Raw genomic sequence first — 21,796 nt, 5'->3', positions numbered from 1 at the left:
AAATTATACATCCGTAAATTCACGGTCTCTTACCTCGTTATCTTCTTCCTCTTCACTTTGGTGTTGAAACTGTGGATAAAATGTTTGACAGAAGTAAAGGTGAGGTTGTGCCACTAAATAAGAATCAACAAAATTGTTATTTTATTCTTAGTCTATTGGATTAATACTGTTATAACAAAGGGGAACACTGGTAACATTTACCTGCTTACAGCCCTTAACAAAAACACTCATAGGGCTGTAAGCAGGTAAATTCAACAGCCATCAAGTCTGTATTTGTGTTGGCTATCATGTCAACTGGGAGCTTCCCCTCTGTGGTACATGTAAAGGTGAATCAGTTGTGATGTTGCATAGAATGGCACACTTACTTCTGTCATCCTCACACTGCATAAACTTTCAGATCACATAATATCAATGTTGATACATCAAAGCTATCTAAATATATAACTCAATTGCAAGGAATGAATATGGTTTGTTTAGAAAAAAGTGCCATGGTTAAAACCCTGCTTTCTTTTTAATCTTTGGACTGAATGAATCAATGAAAGTTTGCATGTTGCAAAAGATCCTGTACACTGGATGAAGCTCATTCAGTTACAATTCATGGAACTATATGTTCAGCTACAGGTATTGTGAAAGCAGTGCTAAATGTTCAAGGGACACATGTTATCTTTTTAAAATTGTTTCGCTTATTTCATGTGAAAAAAATATTCACGTTTTTCTGCTCACTGAAACATGCTAAATTATAAGTTGTCAGATCTCTACTCCCTCCCTGCTGGTAGATATGACTAGCTTCAACGACACAACTTAAGGTACACACCAGATATTGTCATAAGCATATTTTACATGCTATGTGTACATGAAGCATGTGTGTGGAGCTCTGATTATTCAACATGTCTTTCAGAGAGCAGAACAGCATACGCATTTTCTCACTGAAAAAAATTTTCGAAATAATTTGAAAAGATAGTCATTTTATTCCTCTGAAGTAAAATTGTACAGTAATCAAATCAAATCCTACACTTAGTGATGACTGAAGCTGGTTACTGATACTTACCCCTTGAATACTTGATTATTTCCTCTACTCAGTCCTTCTAAGGACATATCTTTGAGTATAACATTCATACCCTTGTCAATGCTGACTTGTGCAATGCCGGCACCCATCAGACCAGCACCTAATACAGCTATGTTATCTGCTCTCTTCTCCGGCTTGCCAAATCTGTTCTTCTTACATTCAGTCTATGATGAGAAGTGATATTCATAATAGATGTCAGTTTATTAGGAAAGTATCTGGAAAGGGCAGCCCTTTTATTGTCTTCAACACTAATCTACAATTTACTGATGTAAAGATTAGTAGAAATTCTATCAAAGACATAATTACTCATGTGTAAGGCTTGACATATTAAAAATGAATATATTTTGGAACTACAAGTTAATCTTTGACAAATCTTCATAGTTATGGGAAAAATTATTTTTCCGAGATTAATATAATTACAAGTACTTTTTTATTTGATTCTTTACATTAATAATTTCTTTTAAGAGTAATCCGAAATTGATCATATTAGTTGCTTTTAAAGGATGAATTTAATCTGTAATCCCATTCATTAGAATTTGTTGTGAGAAGTTGGTCAATATATAAGTACCTTGGGCAAGACATGACAGATCAGATACATGTACTTGAAAGCATCAAGATGTAAATATTATATCAAACTAGCACACATTCTCACTACTGCTTGTAACTTTACCTGTCCATGAAATAAACCAATCAGTGCATTGCATTGAGTTGTCATGGCCAGCTCTCCAAAGCCTTTGGCTTCTTCCAGGTAACCAACCACTGGACCTTTGTCAACACCAGCTTTTATGGCCTGAGGAAAGAACAGGTGAGTAAAGGTTACTTTCAAACAGGGAAAACTAAACACTGACAAACACAGTTCTTTCTTGGTACAGAAAAGTGAAAAACTGTACGCTTGTAACAGAATATGGTATAATATTCATGAGACTAGCTGCAGTTGTGGTTGATCTGAAGCAAACAAAGCACTGGACTGAGTCACATCAAATTGCAATGATTAAGAAGTCAAAATATGCACATTACATGAAAGACTTGAGTAACATTGCAAATTTCAAAGCGTAGGGGAATCTCATCTTCAATCTGACTACAAGATCTCTCTCAGACAAAATATATCATCAAGCTGATTTCTCAGTAGAAAATTTACACAACAGGCTTGTGTGATGTGTGCTGATTTTTCCTGCGGAAATTTGTAGATTTTTTCATTCTAAATTGAAAGCTATTTGTTTCATAGCATTTGCACTAGAAGGCCTCCAGACGCCACAAGAGGGCGCCAGACACGCATAACTTACACCAAGAGAACTCTGTCAAGTCAGCAAAAATGAGGTCATTACACATATTTCTGATTTGATTGGTGCTTTAGGAAATACCTAATTACAATACTAGTAGTAGTGCTCAAGCAATGGCATATTATGTTCTTACACAGAGATTTTACATCTTTTTCATTTTGGTATATCATTTCAACACCTGTTCTGATTGAAAAGTGATGTTACTGTGGTGTAGTATGAGATGATATGGTTCCTACAGCATGACTGGAAATAGTATGGACCAAACTTGGGTATTAAAATGATAAACAACAATATTTTATAATTATGACCAAACCATGAATCGTCAAAGTTGTTTTTTTGTAAAACCTTTCACTGCAATTTTTCAGCCCCTGTGTGTGTGATTATTATGCACAGAAAATGGGGTTGGTGGGGATGTGTAAGATTGGTGACTCATTGACATACGATACTTACATCAATTATCTTGAGTGGTGCTGGGTAGTTGCCTTTGGTTTGTTTCATCACCGTGGCTCTTGCTCTCTTGTAGATTTGGTCTTTCACAAAACCTGTGCTCATTACATAATCTGTCGCCTCTACGTTGGGAAACAAAGTAAACATTCAAAACGTTCACAAATTTGTCATTAAGATCACATCATGAGATGTCACAATAGACGTAATGTTAGCCATCTTTAAAAAAGAATGAGACGGAAAAATCAAATTTCAGGCAGATTCTTATCATGTTTCTAACTTCTGTCTTTAAAGTTTACATTCAGGCAAGGAAACTTACTTTTCTATAAAATTGATTCTACGTCTTTGATGTTTAGAGATAATAGAGTCCTCTAAGCTTTGGGCACATGACATCTTTTTGACAACTTTAGCCATTCAAAATGCTATGAACTTTCTATGACTCTCTCATAGCCCCTTGTTTTTCCATGCAGCTTCTTATTTCTGACCGAAACTAATGTGCCCTCGACAGTCTGGCTCAACCTGGACCTATTAGCTGCCAATACTCCCCATAATATACCATGTCAAGTAAGTAATAATGGAAGTGAGTTTGGTTCAATGGCATTCTGTACTGACTTCACTGATAGGAAGTGACAGGCCCGGCTGTGAAAATGGTTGGAATGCATTGCCTCTCGACTGCTGTGAATAGATATTTATTTTTCACGTCTGAGAATAGATATTTACTTACTTTGCATAAGTGATTTGGGTTTGTCTTTCTGTGTCTTTATTTTACCATCAGCAAGTCCCCTAGGAGGTTGACCAAAAGAAAGTATACATGAGTTTCTTTATAAAACACAGAGTGTTGTGAACAAAATGGAAAATGGAACAACCAGGAAAATGAGAAATATGATGGCTGAGACATCCAAATATTACAAATGCCATAAAATTCATACAGCCTTACATAAGAATAAGTTTTCCATGTTTGTTACCACTATAATAATGCTACATACAGTGCACTGTAAAATCACTCATTTTCACAGGGAAATAACTATTTTGGTGTTTCTGATATGTTTATATGGAACAGAATCACTGACATGCATGTAAAATAATGGCAACTACTTTAGTTCACCATTTCACTGTGATTTAATTTAGCTAATTACCTCTACCAGCAACAACAGCCAACTACATGTAAATCTAAGCATAAGTACTTCTAGTTTATCAAATGCAATTTGTATAAAGAGCGCCCTCTAGAGCTGTATGAACAAATTTTTCTGGACCCCACTGAGTTTTGAATCTGGTTCTTCATACATTAACTTGGTAATTGACTGATACTAGCATTTCCTTCTTTTCTGGATATCTAACAGTACTCAAAAGTTCAGAATTATGCCTTTGAACATTGGTTCAACTACATGATGTCAAAACAAATTCAATAATGCAAATCATACGAGGTAATAAATCACAAGATTATTTGTATCTTTTAAAACTTTAAAAGGCATGTGTAGATGTTTGGATGATCATTGGATAGAAACAGAAATTGATAGTTACAGATATAAGGCTGCTTCAATAACAACATCAGCATTTTGGTACATGTAATTAAAAGTTTCCTTTGCTTTCGTGTAAAATGTTTTGTACAGGCAAGGATTGTTCCAATTGACTGACTTAACTTTTCAAGTAGAGAGTCTTGGGAGCACTTGGCTGTTTTATCAGGGCGCAAAATTTACGTAAACACAGCTCTTTATGAAGGAATGGAATACACGATTTGACACAAAATCTGTTTGAAACTGATGTAATAAGCTTGACAGGTGAAGAAATCTCAAATGTAATTTGTGACACAAATGATGGATCCAAGCTAAGCGGTCACTTAAATGTGTATATCAGATAACAATGTCTCTGAGCAAAAAGTGAAATCCGTCATATCCTACCTTGCTACATCCACTGCGACTTCCTCAAGGTACTGTAATGATCTCAGCTCAGGATGTGCAATACCAGGGCCTGAAATGTGTAAACACAGTCAGTTCAAAATTCTTCTGATTGGAAAATGTTCTTTTAATTGAACCAGCAAGAGCTTCACATTTCTTCGTCGTTGAATATATGATTTGCCTAACACTGCCACACTTTGTCATCTTGTAATAGTTTATAATGGATCGTTCTCTCATATTGAAACAGGTAGCATGATGTACTGCACAGATCACAGAATATAATATACATACCTATGGGTTCTACAGTCATATCAACAAGTCCCATTTTTTTAGCCTTCTTGGCCGGAATGTTTCTGCCAGTCAGTGCCATGTCAAGGGATGAAGGCAGACCAACCTATGAGTGTGAAGCACAAGGTGAACAAAATATGAGAAATGTGATGGTCCATTATAATTTCCAGTGTAGTACTTTTGTGATTTCAGGTTTGTTACTAAATACCGATATAGCTGCATGGGCGCGATATTGGACACTACAAATTCTGGAAAAATTTATTGTTGCATGCCTGGCTATTGTTTCACCTTATTGTCTGAGCCATGAATTAGTGTGACTTTGAAGAATCCATTCTAACACTGGCATATTTCATTTTTGCCCTTCTTGTGGAAAATGTGGACAAATATTTATTTTTGCTCATTAATGAAAGAAAAATGATGTCATTTATGAACAGGATTATTGGTAATACAACAGCCTTCTTGATCACTTTACTCACAGCAAAAACACGATATCAAAATGGTGGGCTTTTTCCTAACATTTATGACATTAAAATCAGAAGATCTTTTCCTAACATACCAATTTTGGCAATCGCTGTGTTCCACCTCCTCCTGGTAAAAGACCCAGCATGACTTCAGGTGTACTAAGAGACGTTTTCTTATCATTCATGGCTATTCTGTAATGACATGCTAAGGCAGTCTGGTGAGAAAGAAGATAAAACATTCAATGAGGGCACAAATGACCTAGCAACTAATACAGCTCCTGTATTTTTTTCACTAATATTAGCAATGAAAATCATATGATTCTCTCCAGTCTTCAGTGAAAAAAATCATCGGAATGAAGGCGTCACAAGAAATACAAAAGAGGTCATCCCTATAATATCATTAATATTTTAAAGCTATCAGAAAAGAACTTTTGGAAAAGAATATTTTATAAGAAAATTAAGGGAATAATTCTTACATATTCAAATGTAGAAATGTTACACTGATTAAAACTACTCAAAGTTACATGTTAGGAATAAGAATATCTATTTTAAAGAAATTGGACCTGGTGGTTTGCAAGAAGTTTTTACACCAAAAGAGTTGACAGACAAAAGATGTGTCAGACATTCACGATCTTTGTTGTTACTGAAGATCCTACAAAAGTCAACATTGATTGTGGGACAGCTCTGAAAGACAACTCCTAAAGTACGACGAGTTGCATTTGGAAAGGAAAAGTTTGTCAAAGGCTTATTCAAGTATGGGTGGCAAGCGCAGCAACTTCAATGTGACCAACAGGTACTAAGGAAGGTGATCATTCTTGGATGCTTGATGTCTGAAACAACATCCCGGATGCTTGATGTCTGAAACAACATCCCGATTTATCAAAAGATTATTCTACAGCACACAAGCTGAACCATACTCCTGAATGGACAGCCACAGGATCATATAATTGATTAAGTGGGAAGAACGGCTTACGTGATACATACAGAGCTGAAGCACATGTTTGTATTTTTTGCATAGTCTGGATGGTGACAATGTTTGTGTGGACTTACTTCAAGTCCGCCTCCAAGGCAACTACCCATAATAGCTGCCACAATTGGTTTAGGACTGTCTTCCATTGCATCCATAATTTTGTGTCCATCTTGGGATAACTGTACTACCTGCAACGAAAAAATTTTTCAATGGATGTGTTCATGATGGTTTTACCAACACTCAACAAGACAGGTAAATGATTTTGTCATAGTTGTGTTTTACCTATGGCTACAAAACTGTATATGTAATTTACTTCAAACACGTTCACTAGAATTCCTTGTTTTATTCCAGTAACAAAAAGGAAACTTGAATAAAGCAAGGTAAATAAAAGTATACTCATGATCTAATTAAAAAAATACAGTTATACAACTATAGTTGCAAATAGCAGTATATTAGAATAGTTTCTATAAACATATTACTTTTTGGTGTATTTTGTAGAAAGACGTTACTTTTTTGAAAAATTACTATGGATCTCATACATGTAGGTCTCTGTAAAAGTTGCAGTTTGGTAATGCAAATTTCAAACAGCTGGTTAGTTAGTGATTGCAAAAAAGAGGTAAGTAATCCTTATAGCTATCCCAATACAGAATCACCATGATGAGTAGTACCTGCTTCAGGCTGACAAAATTTAATACAAACTAATAGGTTAATCAGTGTTGCTCGTATGTAATACAGGCACACCTAATGACTTCCTAGCATGCAGAATAAGCTGCCTGCTGATTGGTTGGGTAGTTTACCATGTAGAATTCTGTGTGAAATTCTCCATGGCATACCTTAAGAGATGCCAAGGGGAGGCCTGCAAAGAATACTGAAGACACAGAAAGATAAGAAAGTAAGCCAATCACAACATCTGATTTTAATGAACTTTGGAAATGAAGTGCCTACGATGAGCTTGACAGACACAGTTGCACTCTATCAACTTGTTCTTCCTTGTTAAATTATTTAAGAAAATTTGAATTTGCAAAGTTTCTTACCTCTTCTGCAGTTTTGCATGCGGCAATCATTCTGATCAGAAAGAGAAAGAGATGTAAATGGTCAGTTATCAAAACAATGATTAAAACCTGATTTATCAAAACAATGATTAAAACTTGAAAACTGGGATAGAATAGGTTAAGAAAACTACAATGGGAGCAAAGTGCAATGAAAAGACAGATTTATCAGGTACCAGTTTTGTGGTAGTAGTAGCAATGAAGGGTTGTAACCAAAACATGTTTTAGTGCTCCTATTCTGCTGCTATTAATGTGTTTCACCCCAATTTTCTTGTTTTAAAATCAGGTTGGTTTGCAGTTGTACTACAAAGCCACGTCTGCCAATAGAGGGCGCTGTTTATCACTCTGGACAGCTTTTGACAACTTTGAAGCAAATCTAATGCTCAAGCACTTCATGTTGACTGCAGCTACACTAATACTGTCAAAAGTGGAGTGGATAAACATAATACTGTAGAAATTTGTAAACACAGCTGAATATGAACAGTGTGCAACATGCCATTGTTAAGAAATGATCTACTCCAACCTTCAAAATTTTGGTGTCAACAATCACACTGTACGTTATGCATACATGTATTGCACCAATTGCATAGACTAGGTCACGGTTTGGGGACCGTGACTACATGTAGGTGTAGTCCAACAACCTCTACCTCTGTTTTGCAAAGTAATGAGATGATCATTATGACATAGCCCCATGACAAAACTTGTCATGCAAAGACATAGGATAGTAAATGCCAACGTACTGTATGTCAGCCCCAGCGATAAAACACCCTGGTTTTCCTGATATAAGTACTGCTCCTCTTACAACCGGATCATTGGCAATCTGTGTCATTGTTTCTTGAAATTCACCCATAACTTCCTGGTTTAGTGTATTCACCTGTGATAATCGAAAACATGACGACATTGTTACAACCAATTTCAATTGCTGGTCCTGCCAATTTGTGTTAAAAATGCCATTTACGCACACACACACACAAATTTCAGCCCATGTATCTTGAAGTCTTTCTTGTGTGCCTGTAGTATTATTCATATCAAGGAAGCATTTGCATGTAATTGAATCACCATCATATGATAGTATCATTATCGAAAAAGTTTTTGATGATAAAATCAAACAACATAATTTGTTTTGACAATAAAGACATACAGATTCAGTAATTTGTGAAACACTTACTGAAATTGCCTACACCTGTTCACTCTGACAGTCACCTGATCAGATTTATAGTTTCCATAACTACTTGTATAGAAGTCTGACACACGCATATTGCAATAAGTCAGTAGTGAGCTCAAGAGTTTGCAAAAAAAGCTTTAAGTTTGCAAAGAAGTCAGGAGGTCTCTACTTACCTTAGCACCTGGTGAATCAAACCTGATGACCGCAACATCTCCTTTGACTTCATACTGCAAATGTTTCCCTGTAAGATCAAATTCAAACAACATTCAAACCTTGTACAGAATGTATTTAAGGGTTTTCACTCCTGTTGTTACATGTAAGTATATATTTGTAATCACTTATATGGAAAACATTGCTGGAAATATGAGCAAGAGTGTCATCGGCTGGTACACGCTGTTGCTTTACCTTATTAGACATGTGTTCTGCATACTCACTTTCTTAGCGATATTACAAATATTAGGGGTAAGCAAGATCCTATTGGCAAGAAATTTTCCGATTTTTCTATTCGAAATACTCCAAATCTCAGGTTTTTTTATTTTTACTGCTTATTCGTCTTCAAAGATCATATTTAACATTCCGCTATATTTAGTGTAAGCAAATTTGATGCATCAATGACACAATAGTGTTCCTTTGGACGGAATAAAATTTTGCATGCATTGTTAGGTATATATGTATACGTATGGGGCCAATTCAAGGAATCGTTCGTTTTGGTGGTTCCACACAAGATCAGTATCACTCTGTGAAATCAGTAATCTTACAGTCAGTATCATGTCTTGTGTTCACTGCACAACTGTTAAAAGCACTTGTATTCAATGGTTTGTAACATTTTTAGCACAGAAAATCCATCAGTCAACCGGTATCAAAGGAGCTTTGTTGTCCTTGGACCACTGACTTAGCTCATACTTGCAATGCAAACATCTAGGTACAACAAGCATGCAACTCATTCAATGAATAATTCTGATATCCATATAGGATTAGGTTTTTTCACTATTTTTGTTAAGCATGTCAGTTGCAATTTGTACCACTTCCCATAGCATCCATGTTGAAACATAACAACCACTATTTAGATTGTCCACAGAGTGTGTCTCTGTGTTAAAAGCACTGTTATTGTACATTTGAAATTGAATTCTAGTCCTGACCAAATTTCACTTGTCAACAATAACAATAAAGTCTACCCATGTATAGGCTGAATTTAATCATAGTTGAAGATTCTGCATTAATTGCATAGAAGTATAGTTGAAAAAATCACCAAATTCTATGGTTACAGTCCCTTTAAGTTTTTTTCAAAGTACTAGTAATTAAACTATTTTGATTGCTATTATTTTCCATATGGTTTGTACAGGTACTTATGATATCTGGAAACAAAACATTATGAGCTACAACTTTGCTTTTCCTGTTTCCAGTGATGGAATATTTTCCCTCAGTTTCTGTATGTTCCTTGTACAGATTTGACCACAAGCATTTGCTTCACAGAGTAACGTGTCATTTATTTATTCATTCACAAACTTGTTCATATCTTTGGTGTGCAAATATAATCCACTTGAATTTATTCTATTTCTGTATAAATTACACTGTAAGTAAATAACTCTTGAGATAAATTGGATTGACATACAAAAGGGAATGCAAATAGTACTATTTCTGAACTTTTCCATTTTGTTCAAACATATGGCAGTATTAGAATGAAGAATTTTGAGAAAGTTTGCAAACCAGACTTACCACTCATTGCAGCAGATGCAGAAAAATAACGATGGAATCTTGGCTTTGATAATGCTGCGAAACAAAAAAATCACAAAAAGATTCAATTTACTTTGATTGCAACTACTGATCTGACCTTCAAAAGTACACTGAGGTAGTCCATCAATGACATTTTTGATCTATGTCCATGGGATTTGTGTTATACATGTATCTAGCAATGAGGTCTATGCTTTCAATCATGAAGTGCTAGTAACAGTTGTACAGCTTGCAATTACTGTACATGTTGTATCATTTACATGATGTATTGCATTATTTCAATAGGAATACAAGGCAGGAACCAGCTTGGACGTGTGGACTGTCCAGTCATAAGAGAGAACTGAGATGCCCTTATGCTTTCATGGGAAGTTCTGTTGCACAGGATCATGGGATGTTCTATTGCATAGGATGGCTAATAAATATATGAAATTTTCAAAATGCCCTTAACCTGACACCTCTATAAAGGATGTGATTATGGTATTTATGTAAAAATACAATATATGTACTGTGAGTAACTTTGAAGTTACAAACTTAAACTCTTTTAATGCTTATATAACATGTGTCTGGCTGCCAGGTGTTCTTAGCTTGCAACCTCCATATTTTCTGTTCATGGAAGACCTTAGAAAATCTCTTCTTTGGCTACAAGTTTACAGTTTAACATACTGATGCTATCATATACTACATAGTTGATAAGACTTTAGTAGTTGTAGATCAGAAATATACCTAGCTATATATTGGAAAAGGCAAACATGGCTAAATACATGTATAAGATATATAAAACACCAACATGTTAGTTGATATCCTCTAGTGTGAAAAAGCACTGTTACATTACTGTGGTTATCTAATTTCCATTTCAATAGCTGAAAAAACTTTGCAATTGAAGTCATGCTTTCATGTACGTGCATGCACGTACTTTGTCATTTCTGTCTTTTACAATTAATTAACAGAACTTTGTACAAAATCATAGAAATGAGTCTACATTTAATAAAAGAGAATATTTTAACCACTATTTGAGCAACTTGTTCATTGAGAAACTGAACAGATATTACAACCCTTAAGGATGTACGATCGGAAAAATATAAGCGTACTGCGCCGATTTCCGCGCAGAAATGTATCCATAGTAACCACGCGCGCATAGTGACGTTCCGAACGTTTTTGCGTTGTACAAAATGTCGTCTGCAGGTAAAAGAAAATCGCGTCGAGAAAACGTTCAACGTGCCCTCAAAACACGCTGGAAGGTACGAGAATTCAGCAAAGAGATAAAAAAATGCAACATGACCGTAGCCTGTACAGCGTAAGTCAGTGGTGTGACGTCTGATTCGCTATACAAGAGCAGGTCGTGGTTATAATTCCAATGATAGTGTTGCTAGTAGACCTACCGAGAATGGAAGAATGGCCATCGCATTGTCGATTTGAGTGAACTAGCCGAAAATCTTGACACGTGTGTTAGTTGCGGGCTTGCCTTTACGATTGTCATCGTGTATTGGAGAAACGCCAAGTTCACGGCCTCGGCTCCTGGCTCCACGTAGTGTGTGACAACTTAGCCTACTTAGCCTGCAGCGAAGTCAACCTAATCCCCACCGATAAGCGTCACGGCAATAAATATTACATGATTTTTTTGTATGCTGTATTAATATATAGAAGAACCTAAAAGTCTTTGCTTTGTTCTGTCATTTCCCTCTCATTAAAGTTCAATGGTAGGCTTGAATCATGACCATGCCTGGACAAGGCCACTGCAGGTAGCCACTGCAGGTCAGCAGCATTTGAAGAGCGCCCCGCGCGACGAACCCGGGAGAGCATGGTTTATCGCCAGAACCTGTAAATCCTAGTCAGATTTTGCAAAATTGTGAAAAATCGAGCTCGGTGACCTACTAAACAAAATGTGGTTTTGAAAAATTCACGAAAGAGCTATTATTTGGCAAAGTTTGAGAAAATTGACATTAGTAGAAACTATGAATAATTAATAAATTACCCTCTCCCATTCCTAAAATGTGGGGCATATTTGTTGAATTTTGGTTAAAAAATAAATATGATGACTTTTTAACTCAATTTTAATGTAAGTAAAATCTTCAAAGTAGCTTAGGTTTATAATTTCTTTATTCTTTTACAGTGTAAACGTGAAAAATGCAATCATGATATAAAATATCAAAATGATGACCTGTTTTATTGATTTTTAGTGATTTTGTGAAAAACCGTGAATTTTTAATGTCATATTGTAAAAAAACAAGCGCGGTGACCCCATGTTTTTTTCCCAGTCTTTGACTATTCACATATGTAGGTATTCAAAAATCCACATTTGAAAAAATTGACATTACTTTTACTTTTTCCGATCGTACATCCTTAACATGAACTCTTAAATGAAGTGCTGTTTTTAAAAATCCTTCATTGATAATCTGAGCATGATATAGCGTCAACTTCACCAGTTTATATCGGATGGTACATGTACATTCAAATGTCGTCAGTGGTGTATGGAGGATAACAATGATGTCACTAAGGTTTTTACAGATTAATCCTTTCTCCCAAGTTGTATTTATTTATGTGGTTTGCCTATGGAGCCTGGTAGAAAGAGGACTAATTTGTACAAATGTGTGTTTGCTACCCATTTGGTATGCTAATAAAGTACATCTCATCTAATTATCACTACTTTGTGAAATTTTATTCATTTTCACACTCAAAAATGAAATAAAAAATTAATAGAAATGCCACAGAATACTTTTTAAAATTAAAGTATTTCACTCTCACTTTTAATGTCATTGAAGATTTTTTACAAATAAAATAAATGGGTGATGTTGGATGTCACTCTCATAATTTTCAACATAAAATTTAGAATGGACGAGAGAACCAATTTGAATGTATTGTTACATGTAATTAGATATAATTCCCTAATATTTTTCTTCATTCAGAGAAGGAAATACAAGTGATGTAATGACTGTGTCACCATGAAAAATAACTATGGTAGGCCTAAAATAAAGAAGTGGTTGACACTTTTCATTTATCGATTTAATGTTGGGGGCTGTGACAGGGCTAAGGGGTGGATCATTTGATATCCTGGGATGATTTTCGAAAAAAAGTTTCCAAGCAAATGTCAATGAAAATAAAAATCAGCCAGAAAAGGTTTGACATAAAAAAAAATGAGAGAGTGGAAAAAAATTAATGTACAACTTCAAGGGATCAAGTAAAAAACATAATGCTGCCTCATCAATCTTCCAGCCCCTCCCCCGGGATATCAAATGGTCCATCCCTAATGTTCATCCACACTATTATTGAAAAAGTGTAACTTAAGCATTGAAATTTGAATGATGATTGTGCATGTGTGAACACATGGTCGATACGGACAACAGTTATGATGCCAGCGACCCGTTATGTGTACACACTCGGCTGAAGCTAGCAGCCAAAACCTAGCAGCCAAAACTATGGTGTGGAAGCTAGCAGCAAAAACTTGCAAGCCACTTTCCTCCTATGTTTTGAAGTCAAGTGGACATCAATCTAACATACAAGGTTCTTTATACATGTATCAACACAAACACATATTTACTAATTAATTTCTTTGCATACATTATCTCCATTCTAATTAGCACCTGGTATCCCAGCTAGCCTATGGCTATAAAGTACAATCCATTGTCTGCTGGAATGAAAGAAAGAGTGTGCACCCATTACAGCTACCATGTCTTACTCATATACATCCATACTAATAAACTACACTTGTCTCATTTCTTAATTAATTTCTTTGCATAAATTATCTCTGTTTCATTATCACCTATATGCTAGCCTATGGCCATACAGCAGAATATAGTGTCTGCTTGCATAAAGGAAAGAGTGTGCATCCATTTCACCTTGCATGTCTTACTCATATACATCCATACTAACAAACTACACTTGTCTCATTTCTTAATTAATTTCTTTGCATAAATTATCTCTGTTTTAATTATCACCTATAGCCAATGGCCACAAGAATATAGTGTCTGCATGAATGAAAGAAAGAGTGTGCACCCATTACACCTACCATGTCTTACTCATATACATCCATACTAACAAACTACACTTGTCTCATTTCTTAATTAATTTCTTTGCATAAATTATCTCCATTCTAATAAGCATCTATGCTAGCCTATGGCTATAAAGCACAATCTATTGTCTGCTGGAATGAAAGAAACAGTGTGCACCATTACAGCTAGCATGTCTTACTCATATACATCCATATTAACAAACTACACTTGTCTCATTTCTTAATTAATTTCTTTGCATAAATTATCTCTGTTTTAATTATCACCTATAGCCAATGGCCACAAGAATATAGTGTCTGCATGAATGAAAGAAAGAGTGTGCACCCATTACACCTACCATGTCTTACTCATATACATCCATACTAACAAACTGCACTTGTCTCATTTCTTAATTAATTTCTTTGCATAAATTATCTCCAATTAATTAACATATATATGCTAACCTATGGCTATACAGCAGAGTGCATTGTCTGTTTGAATGAAAGAATGAGTGTGCATCCATTACACCTAGCACGTCTTACACATATACATCCATACTAACAAACTACACTTGTCTCATTTCTTAATTAATTTCTTTGCATAAATTATCTCCAATTAATTAACATATATATGCTAACCTATGGCTATAAAGCACAATCCATTGTCTGCTGGAATGAAAGAAAGAGTGTGCACCCATTACAGCTAGCATGTCTTACTCATATACATCCATACTAACAAACTACACTTGTCTCATTTCTTAATTAATTTCTTTGCATAAATTATCTCTGTTTTAATTATCACCTATAGCCATTGTGGCCACAAGAATATAGTGTCTAATGAATGAAAGAAAGAGTGTGCACCCATTACACCTACCATGTCTTACTCATATACATCCATACTAACAAACTACACTTGTCTCATTTCTTAATTAATTTCTTTGCATAAATTATCTCCATTCTAATTAGCATCTATATGCTAGCCTATCATTGGCTATAAAGCACAATCCATTGTCTGCTGGAATGAAAGAAAGAGTGTGCACCCATTACACTTAGCATGTCTTACACTAATACATCCATACAAACAAACTACACTTGTCTCATTTCTTAATTAATTTCTTTGCATAAATTATCTCAGCTTTAATTATCACCTATATGCTAACCTATGGCCATACAGCAGAATATAGTGTCTGCTTGAATAAAGGAAAGAGTGTGCACCCATTACACCTAGCATGTCTTACTCATATACATCCATACTAATAAACTACACTTGTCTCATTTCTTAATTAATTTCTTTGCATAAATTATCTCTGTTTTCATTATCACCTATATGCTAGCCTATGGCCATAGAGCAGAATGCATTGTCTGCTGGAGTCAAAGAAAGAGTGTGCATCCATTACACCTAGCATGTCTTACACATATACATCCATACTAACAAACTACACTTGTCTCATTTCTTAATTAATTTCTTTGCATAAATTATCTCTGCTTTAATTATCACCTATAGCCAATGGCCACAAGAATATAGTGTCTGCATGAATGAAAGAAAGAGTGTGCATCCATTTCACCTAGCATGTCTTACTCATATACATCCATACTAACAAACTACACTTGTCTCATTTCTTAATTAATTTATTTGCATAAATTATCTCCAATTAATTAACATTTATATGCTAACCTATGGCTATACAGCAGAGTGCATTGTCTGTTTGAATGAAAGAAAGAGTGTGCATCCATTACACCTAGCACGTCTTACACATATACATCCATACTAACAAAGTACACTCTCATTTCTTAATTAATTTCTTTGCATAAATTATCTCCAATTAATTAACATATATATGCTAACCTATGGCTATACAGCAGAGTGCATTGTCTGTTTGAATGAAAGAAAGAGTGTGCATCCATTTCACCTAGCATGTCTTACTCATATACATCAATACTAACAAACTACACTTGTCTCATTTCTTAATTAATTTCTTTGCATAAATTATCTCTGTTTTAATTATCACCTATAGCCATTGTGGCCACAAGAATATAGTGTCTGCATGAATGAAAGAAAGAGTGTGCATCCATTACACCTAGCACGTCTTACTCATATACATCCATACTAACAAACTACACTTGTCTCATTTCTTAATTAATTTCTTTGCATAAATTATCTCCAATTAATTAACATATATATGCTAACCTATGGCTATACAGCAGAGTGCATTGTCTGTTTGAATGAAAGAAAGAGTGTGCATCCATTACACCTAGCACGTCTTACACATATACATCCATACTAACAAACTACACTTGTCCCATTTCTTAATTAATTTCTTTGCATAAATTATCTCTGTTTTCATTATCACCTATATGCTAACCTATGGCCATACAGCAGAATGCATTGTCTCCTTGAGTCAGAGAAAGAGTGTGCATCCATTACACCTAGCATGTCTTACACATATACATCCATATTAACAGACTACACTTGTCCTATTTCTTAATTAATTTCTTTGCATAAATTATCTCTGCTTTAATTATCACCTATATGCTAGCCTATGGCCATACAGAAGATCATAGTGTCTGCCTGAATGAAAGAAAGAGTGTGCATCCATTTCACCTAGCATGTCTTACACATATACATCCATACTAGCAAACTACACTTGTCTTATTTCTTAATTAATTTCTTTGCATAAATTATCTCTATTATAATGAGCATGTGCATGCTGGCTAATTGCTGTAGAAGTGAATGCATGGTCTGCTGGAACAAAAGAAAGAGTGTGCATCCATTTCACCTGCCTGTTTACTGCACTTACATCAATACTTACAGACTTCATATACCTCAACTTTTCAATTATGTCTTTTGAATAAATTATTTCTATTGTAATCAGCATCTGTATACTGGCTTGATTGAAAGAAAGAATGTGCATCCATTTCACCTACCCAGTCTTATACATATACATCTATACTAACAGACTACTCTTCTTCCATTCTTAAATAATTTCTTTGCATAAATTATCTCAATTATAATTGGGATGTATATATGCTAGTTTATGGCTGTAGAACAGAGTGCATAGTCTGCTGTGAAGTTTGTTAGTATAGATCTAAAGACACGGGACAGGCTAAGTGAAAAGGATGCACACTCTATCTTTCCAGTAGACACTGCTTACTATGTATAGCCATAGGCTAGCGATTATGTGGTAATTAAAATGGAGATAATTTATGCAAAGAAATTAATTAAGAAATGCGAAAAACCTTATTTGTTAGTATGGATGTATATCTGTAAGACATTGGTAGGTGAAATGGGTGCACTCTCTTTCTTTCTTTCCTGCGGACAATTGTGCATTCTCTTGTATTCACAGGCCAGCATAAAGGTGAAAATTAAATTAGAGATAATTTATGCAAGGGAAATAATTAAGAAATGAGACAAGTCTTAGTTCTTAATATGGATGTCTATGTGTAAGAGAGGCTGGGTGAAATAGATGCACACTCTTTCTTTCATTCCAGCAGACAATGCACTCTGCTGTATAGCCATAGGTTAGCATATATATGTTAATTAAATGGAGATAATTTATGCAAAGAAATTAATTAAGAAATGAGACAAGTGTGGTTTGTTAGTATGGATGTATATGAGTAAGACATGCTAGGTGAAATGGATGCACACTCTTTCTTTCATTCAGACAGACACTATATTCTGCTGTATGGCCATAGGTTAGCACATATGTTAAGAAACTGAGATAATTTATGCAAAGAAATTAATTAAGAAATGAGACAAGTGTGGTTTGTTAGTATGGATGTATATGAGTAAGACATGCTAGGTGAAATGGATGCACACTCTTTCTTTTATTCAAACAGACACTATATTCTGCTATATGGCCATAGCCTAACACATAGGTGATAATGAAAACAGAGATAATTTATGCAAAGAAATTAATTAAGAAATGAGACAGGTGTAGTTTGTTAGAATGGGTTTATATGTGTAAGACATGCTAGGTGAAATGGATGCACACTCTTTCTTTCATTCAAACAGACAATGCACTCTGCTGTATAGCCATAGGTTAGCATGTATATGTTAATTAATTGGAGATAATTTATGCAAAGAAATTAATTAAGAAATGAGAGCAGTGAAGTTTGTTAGTATGGATGTATATGAGTAAGACATGCTAGGTGAAATGGATGCACACTCTTTCTTTGACTCCAGGAGACAATGCATTCTGCTCTATGGCCATAGGCTAGCATATAGGTGATAATTAAAGCTGAGATAATTTATGCAAAGAAATTAATTAAGAAATGAGACAAGTATAGTTTGTTAGTATGGATGTATATGTGTAAGACATGCTAGGTGTAATGGATGCACACTCTTTCTTTCATTCCAGCAGACAATGCATTGTGCTCTATAGCCATAGGTTGGCATGTATATGTTAATTGATTAATTGGAGATAATTTATGCAAAGAAATTAATTAAGAAATGAGACAAATGTAGTTTGTTAGTATGGATGTATATGAGTAAGACATGCTAGGTGAAATGGATGCACACTCTTTCCTTGACTCCAGCAGACAATGCATTCTGGTCTATGGCCATAGGTTAGCATATAGGTGATAATTAAAGCTGAGATAATTTATGCAAAGAAATTAATTAAGAAATGAGATAAGTATAGTTTGTTAGTATGGATGTATGTGTGTAAGACATGCTAGGTGTAATGGGTGCACACTCTTTCGTTCATTCAGGCAGACACTATATTCTGCTCTATGGCCATAGGTTAGCATAATGTATGTTAATTAATTGGAGATAATTTATGCAAAGAAATTAATTAAGAAATGAGAGCAGTGAAGTTTGTTAGTATGGATGTATATGCGTAAGACATGCTAGGTGTAATGGGTGCACACTCTTTCTTTTATTCAGGCAGACACTATATTCTGCTCTATGGCCATAGGTTAGCATAATATATGTTAATTAATTGGAGATAATTTATGCAAAGAAATTAATTAAGAAATGAGAGCAGTGAAGTTTGTTAGTATGGATGTATATGAGTAAGACATGCTAGGTGAAATGGATGCACACTCTTTCCTTGACTCCAGCAGACAATGCATTCTGGTCTATGGCCATAGGCTAGCATATAGGTGATAATTAAAGCTGAGATAATTTATGCAAAGAAATTAATTAAGAAATGAGACAAATGTAGTTTGTTAGTATGGATGTATATGTGTAAGACATGCTAGGTGTAATGGGTGCACACTCTTTCTTTCATTCAGGCAGACACTATATTCTTCTCTATGGCCAAAGGTTAGCATAATATAATAATTGGAGATAATTTATGCAAAGAAATTGATTAAGAAATGAGAGCAGTGAAGTTTGTTAGTATGGATGTATATGAGTAAGACATGCTAGGTGAAATGGATGCACACTCTTTCTTTGACTCCAGGAGACAATGCATTCTGCTCTATGGCCATAGGCTAGCATATAGGTGATAATTAAAGCTGAGATAATTTATGCAAAGAAATTAATTATGAAATGAGACAAGTATAGTTTGATGGTATGGATGTATATGTGTAAGACATGCTAGGTGTAATGGGTGCACACTCTTTCTTTCATTCAGGCAGACACTATATTCTGCTGTATGGCCATAGGTTAGCATATAGGTGATAATTAAAGCTGAGATTATTTATGTAAAGAAATTAATTAAGAAATGACACAAGTATAGTTTGTTAGTATGGATGTATATGTGTAAGACATGCTAGGTGTAATGGGTGCACACTCTTTCTTTCATTCAGGCAGACACTATACTCTGCCGTATGGCCATAGGTTGGCATATATATGTTAATTAATTGGAGATAATTTATGCAAAGAAATTAATTAAGAAATGAGAGCAGTGAAGTTTGTTAGTATGGATGTATATGAGTAAGACATGCTAGGTGAAATGGATGCACACTCTTTCTTTTATTCAGGCAGACACTATATTCTGCTGTATGGCCATAGGCTAGCATATAGGTGATAATTAAAGGAGAGATAATTTATGCAAAGAAATTAATTAAGAAATGAGACAAGTGTGGTTTGTTAATGTGGATGTATATGTGTAAGACATGCTAGGTTAAATGGATGCACACTCTTTCTTTCATTCACGCAGACACTATATTCTTGTGGCCATTGGCTATAGGTGATAATTAAAACAGAGATAATTTATGCAAAGAAATTAATTAAGAAATGAGACAAATGTAGTTTGTTAGTATGGATGTATATGTGTAAGACATGCTAGGTGTAATGGTTGCACACTCCTTCTTTCATTCCAGCAGACAATGCATTGTGCTTTATAGCCATAGGCTAGCATATAGATGCTAATTAGAATGGAGATAATTTATGCAAAGAAATTAATTAAGAAATGAGACAAGTGTAGTTTGTTAGTATGGATGTATATGTGTAAGACATGCTAGGTGTAATGGGTGCACACTCTTTCTTTCATTCCAGCAGACAATGCATTGTGCTTTATAGCCATAGGCTAGCATATAGATGCTAATTAGAATGGAGATAATTTATGCAAAGAAATTAATTAAGAAATGAGACAAGTGTAGTTTGTTAGTATGGATGTATATGTGTAAGACATGCTAGGTGTAATGGGTGCACACTCTTTCTTTCATTCCAGCAGACAATGCATTGTGCTTTATAGCCATAGGCTAGCTGGGATACCAGGTGCTAATTAGAATGGAGATAATTTATGCAAAGAAATTAATTATTAAATGATGTGTTTGTGTTGATACATGTATAAAGAGCCTTGTATGTTAGATTGATGTCCACTTGACTTCAAAATATAGGAGGAAAGTGACTTGCAAGTTTTGGCTGCTAGCTTCCACACCATAGTTTTGGCTGCTAGGTTTTGACTGCTAGCTTCAGCCGAGTTGTGTACACCCGGGGTGTCAACTTTTAATTTATCGAGTCTGTCTCTCGGCCGTCCCTGCATGTTGCAGGACCAAGCTGTCAGCTTTTTTGTATCAAGCATTGCAAGAAAAGAATGTGAACGATGGAGCTAAGTACAAAGAGCATTACAATACTGGTTAAAAACAGGTAGTACTAGGTGACCAGATAACCGGTTCAACCATGGTCCCCCGACCGTGGTTCAACCAAAGTGCATGCAGCGTGGATGGCGAAACATGGGAGGTGCATTGCTTCACCTTGGTGATTCGCTCCTTTTTTCCCCCCGTGAACACCACACGTCAAGTTTGTAAGCGACACATTGGGGCCTACTATATATTCAACAACTACAATATGTGATGTGTTTTTTACCTGTTAAAATTCTTGTCCTTTGCTGAGAAAGCGCTTGAACAGCATTAAAGCACCTCACGGACGCCATGTTGGCCGGCTGCTATAGTGCACGTTCCTCAATGTGATTATGTAAAGTTAACGTGAAATCTCGCACGGCAATAAACCTGAAGAAAAAATGGTAACAGCGTCTATTACATTAAGAATTTATTCAATACGCACAAAAATTCA

General features: G+C 35.2%; 1 protein-coding gene across 1 annotated transcript in view; it reads right to left on the bottom strand.

The window, feature by feature from the left end:
• Positions 1-21,744, bottom strand: part of LOC139133832 (trifunctional enzyme subunit alpha, mitochondrial-like) — a 32,905-nt gene extending 11,161 nt beyond the window's left edge. Inside the window, 14 exon segments of the mRNA XM_070700597.1 lie at positions 34-69; positions 1,049-1,230; positions 1,737-1,856; positions 2,797-2,915; positions 3,515-3,573; positions 4,689-4,758; positions 4,977-5,079; positions 5,530-5,649; positions 6,485-6,592; positions 7,439-7,469; positions 8,194-8,327; positions 8,792-8,859; positions 10,335-10,388; positions 21,590-21,744. Coding sequence (XP_070556698.1) covers positions 34-69; positions 1,049-1,230; positions 1,737-1,856; positions 2,797-2,915; positions 3,515-3,573; positions 4,689-4,758; positions 4,977-5,079; positions 5,530-5,649; positions 6,485-6,592; positions 7,439-7,469; positions 8,194-8,327; positions 8,792-8,859; positions 10,335-10,388; positions 21,590-21,656 — 1,271 coding nt within the window. The 5' untranslated portion in view covers positions 21,657-21,744.
• Positions 21,745-21,796: the final 52 nt, after the last annotated feature.

This window comes from Ptychodera flava, chromosome 5 (genome assembly GCF_041260155.1).
Source record: "Ptychodera flava strain L36383 chromosome 5, AS_Pfla_20210202, whole genome shotgun sequence".
Taxonomy (NCBI): Eukaryota; Metazoa; Hemichordata; class Enteropneusta; family Ptychoderidae; genus Ptychodera; species Ptychodera flava.
Note: the sequence above shows the minus strand (reverse complement) of the source record. Positions and strands in the feature narration are given on the sequence as shown.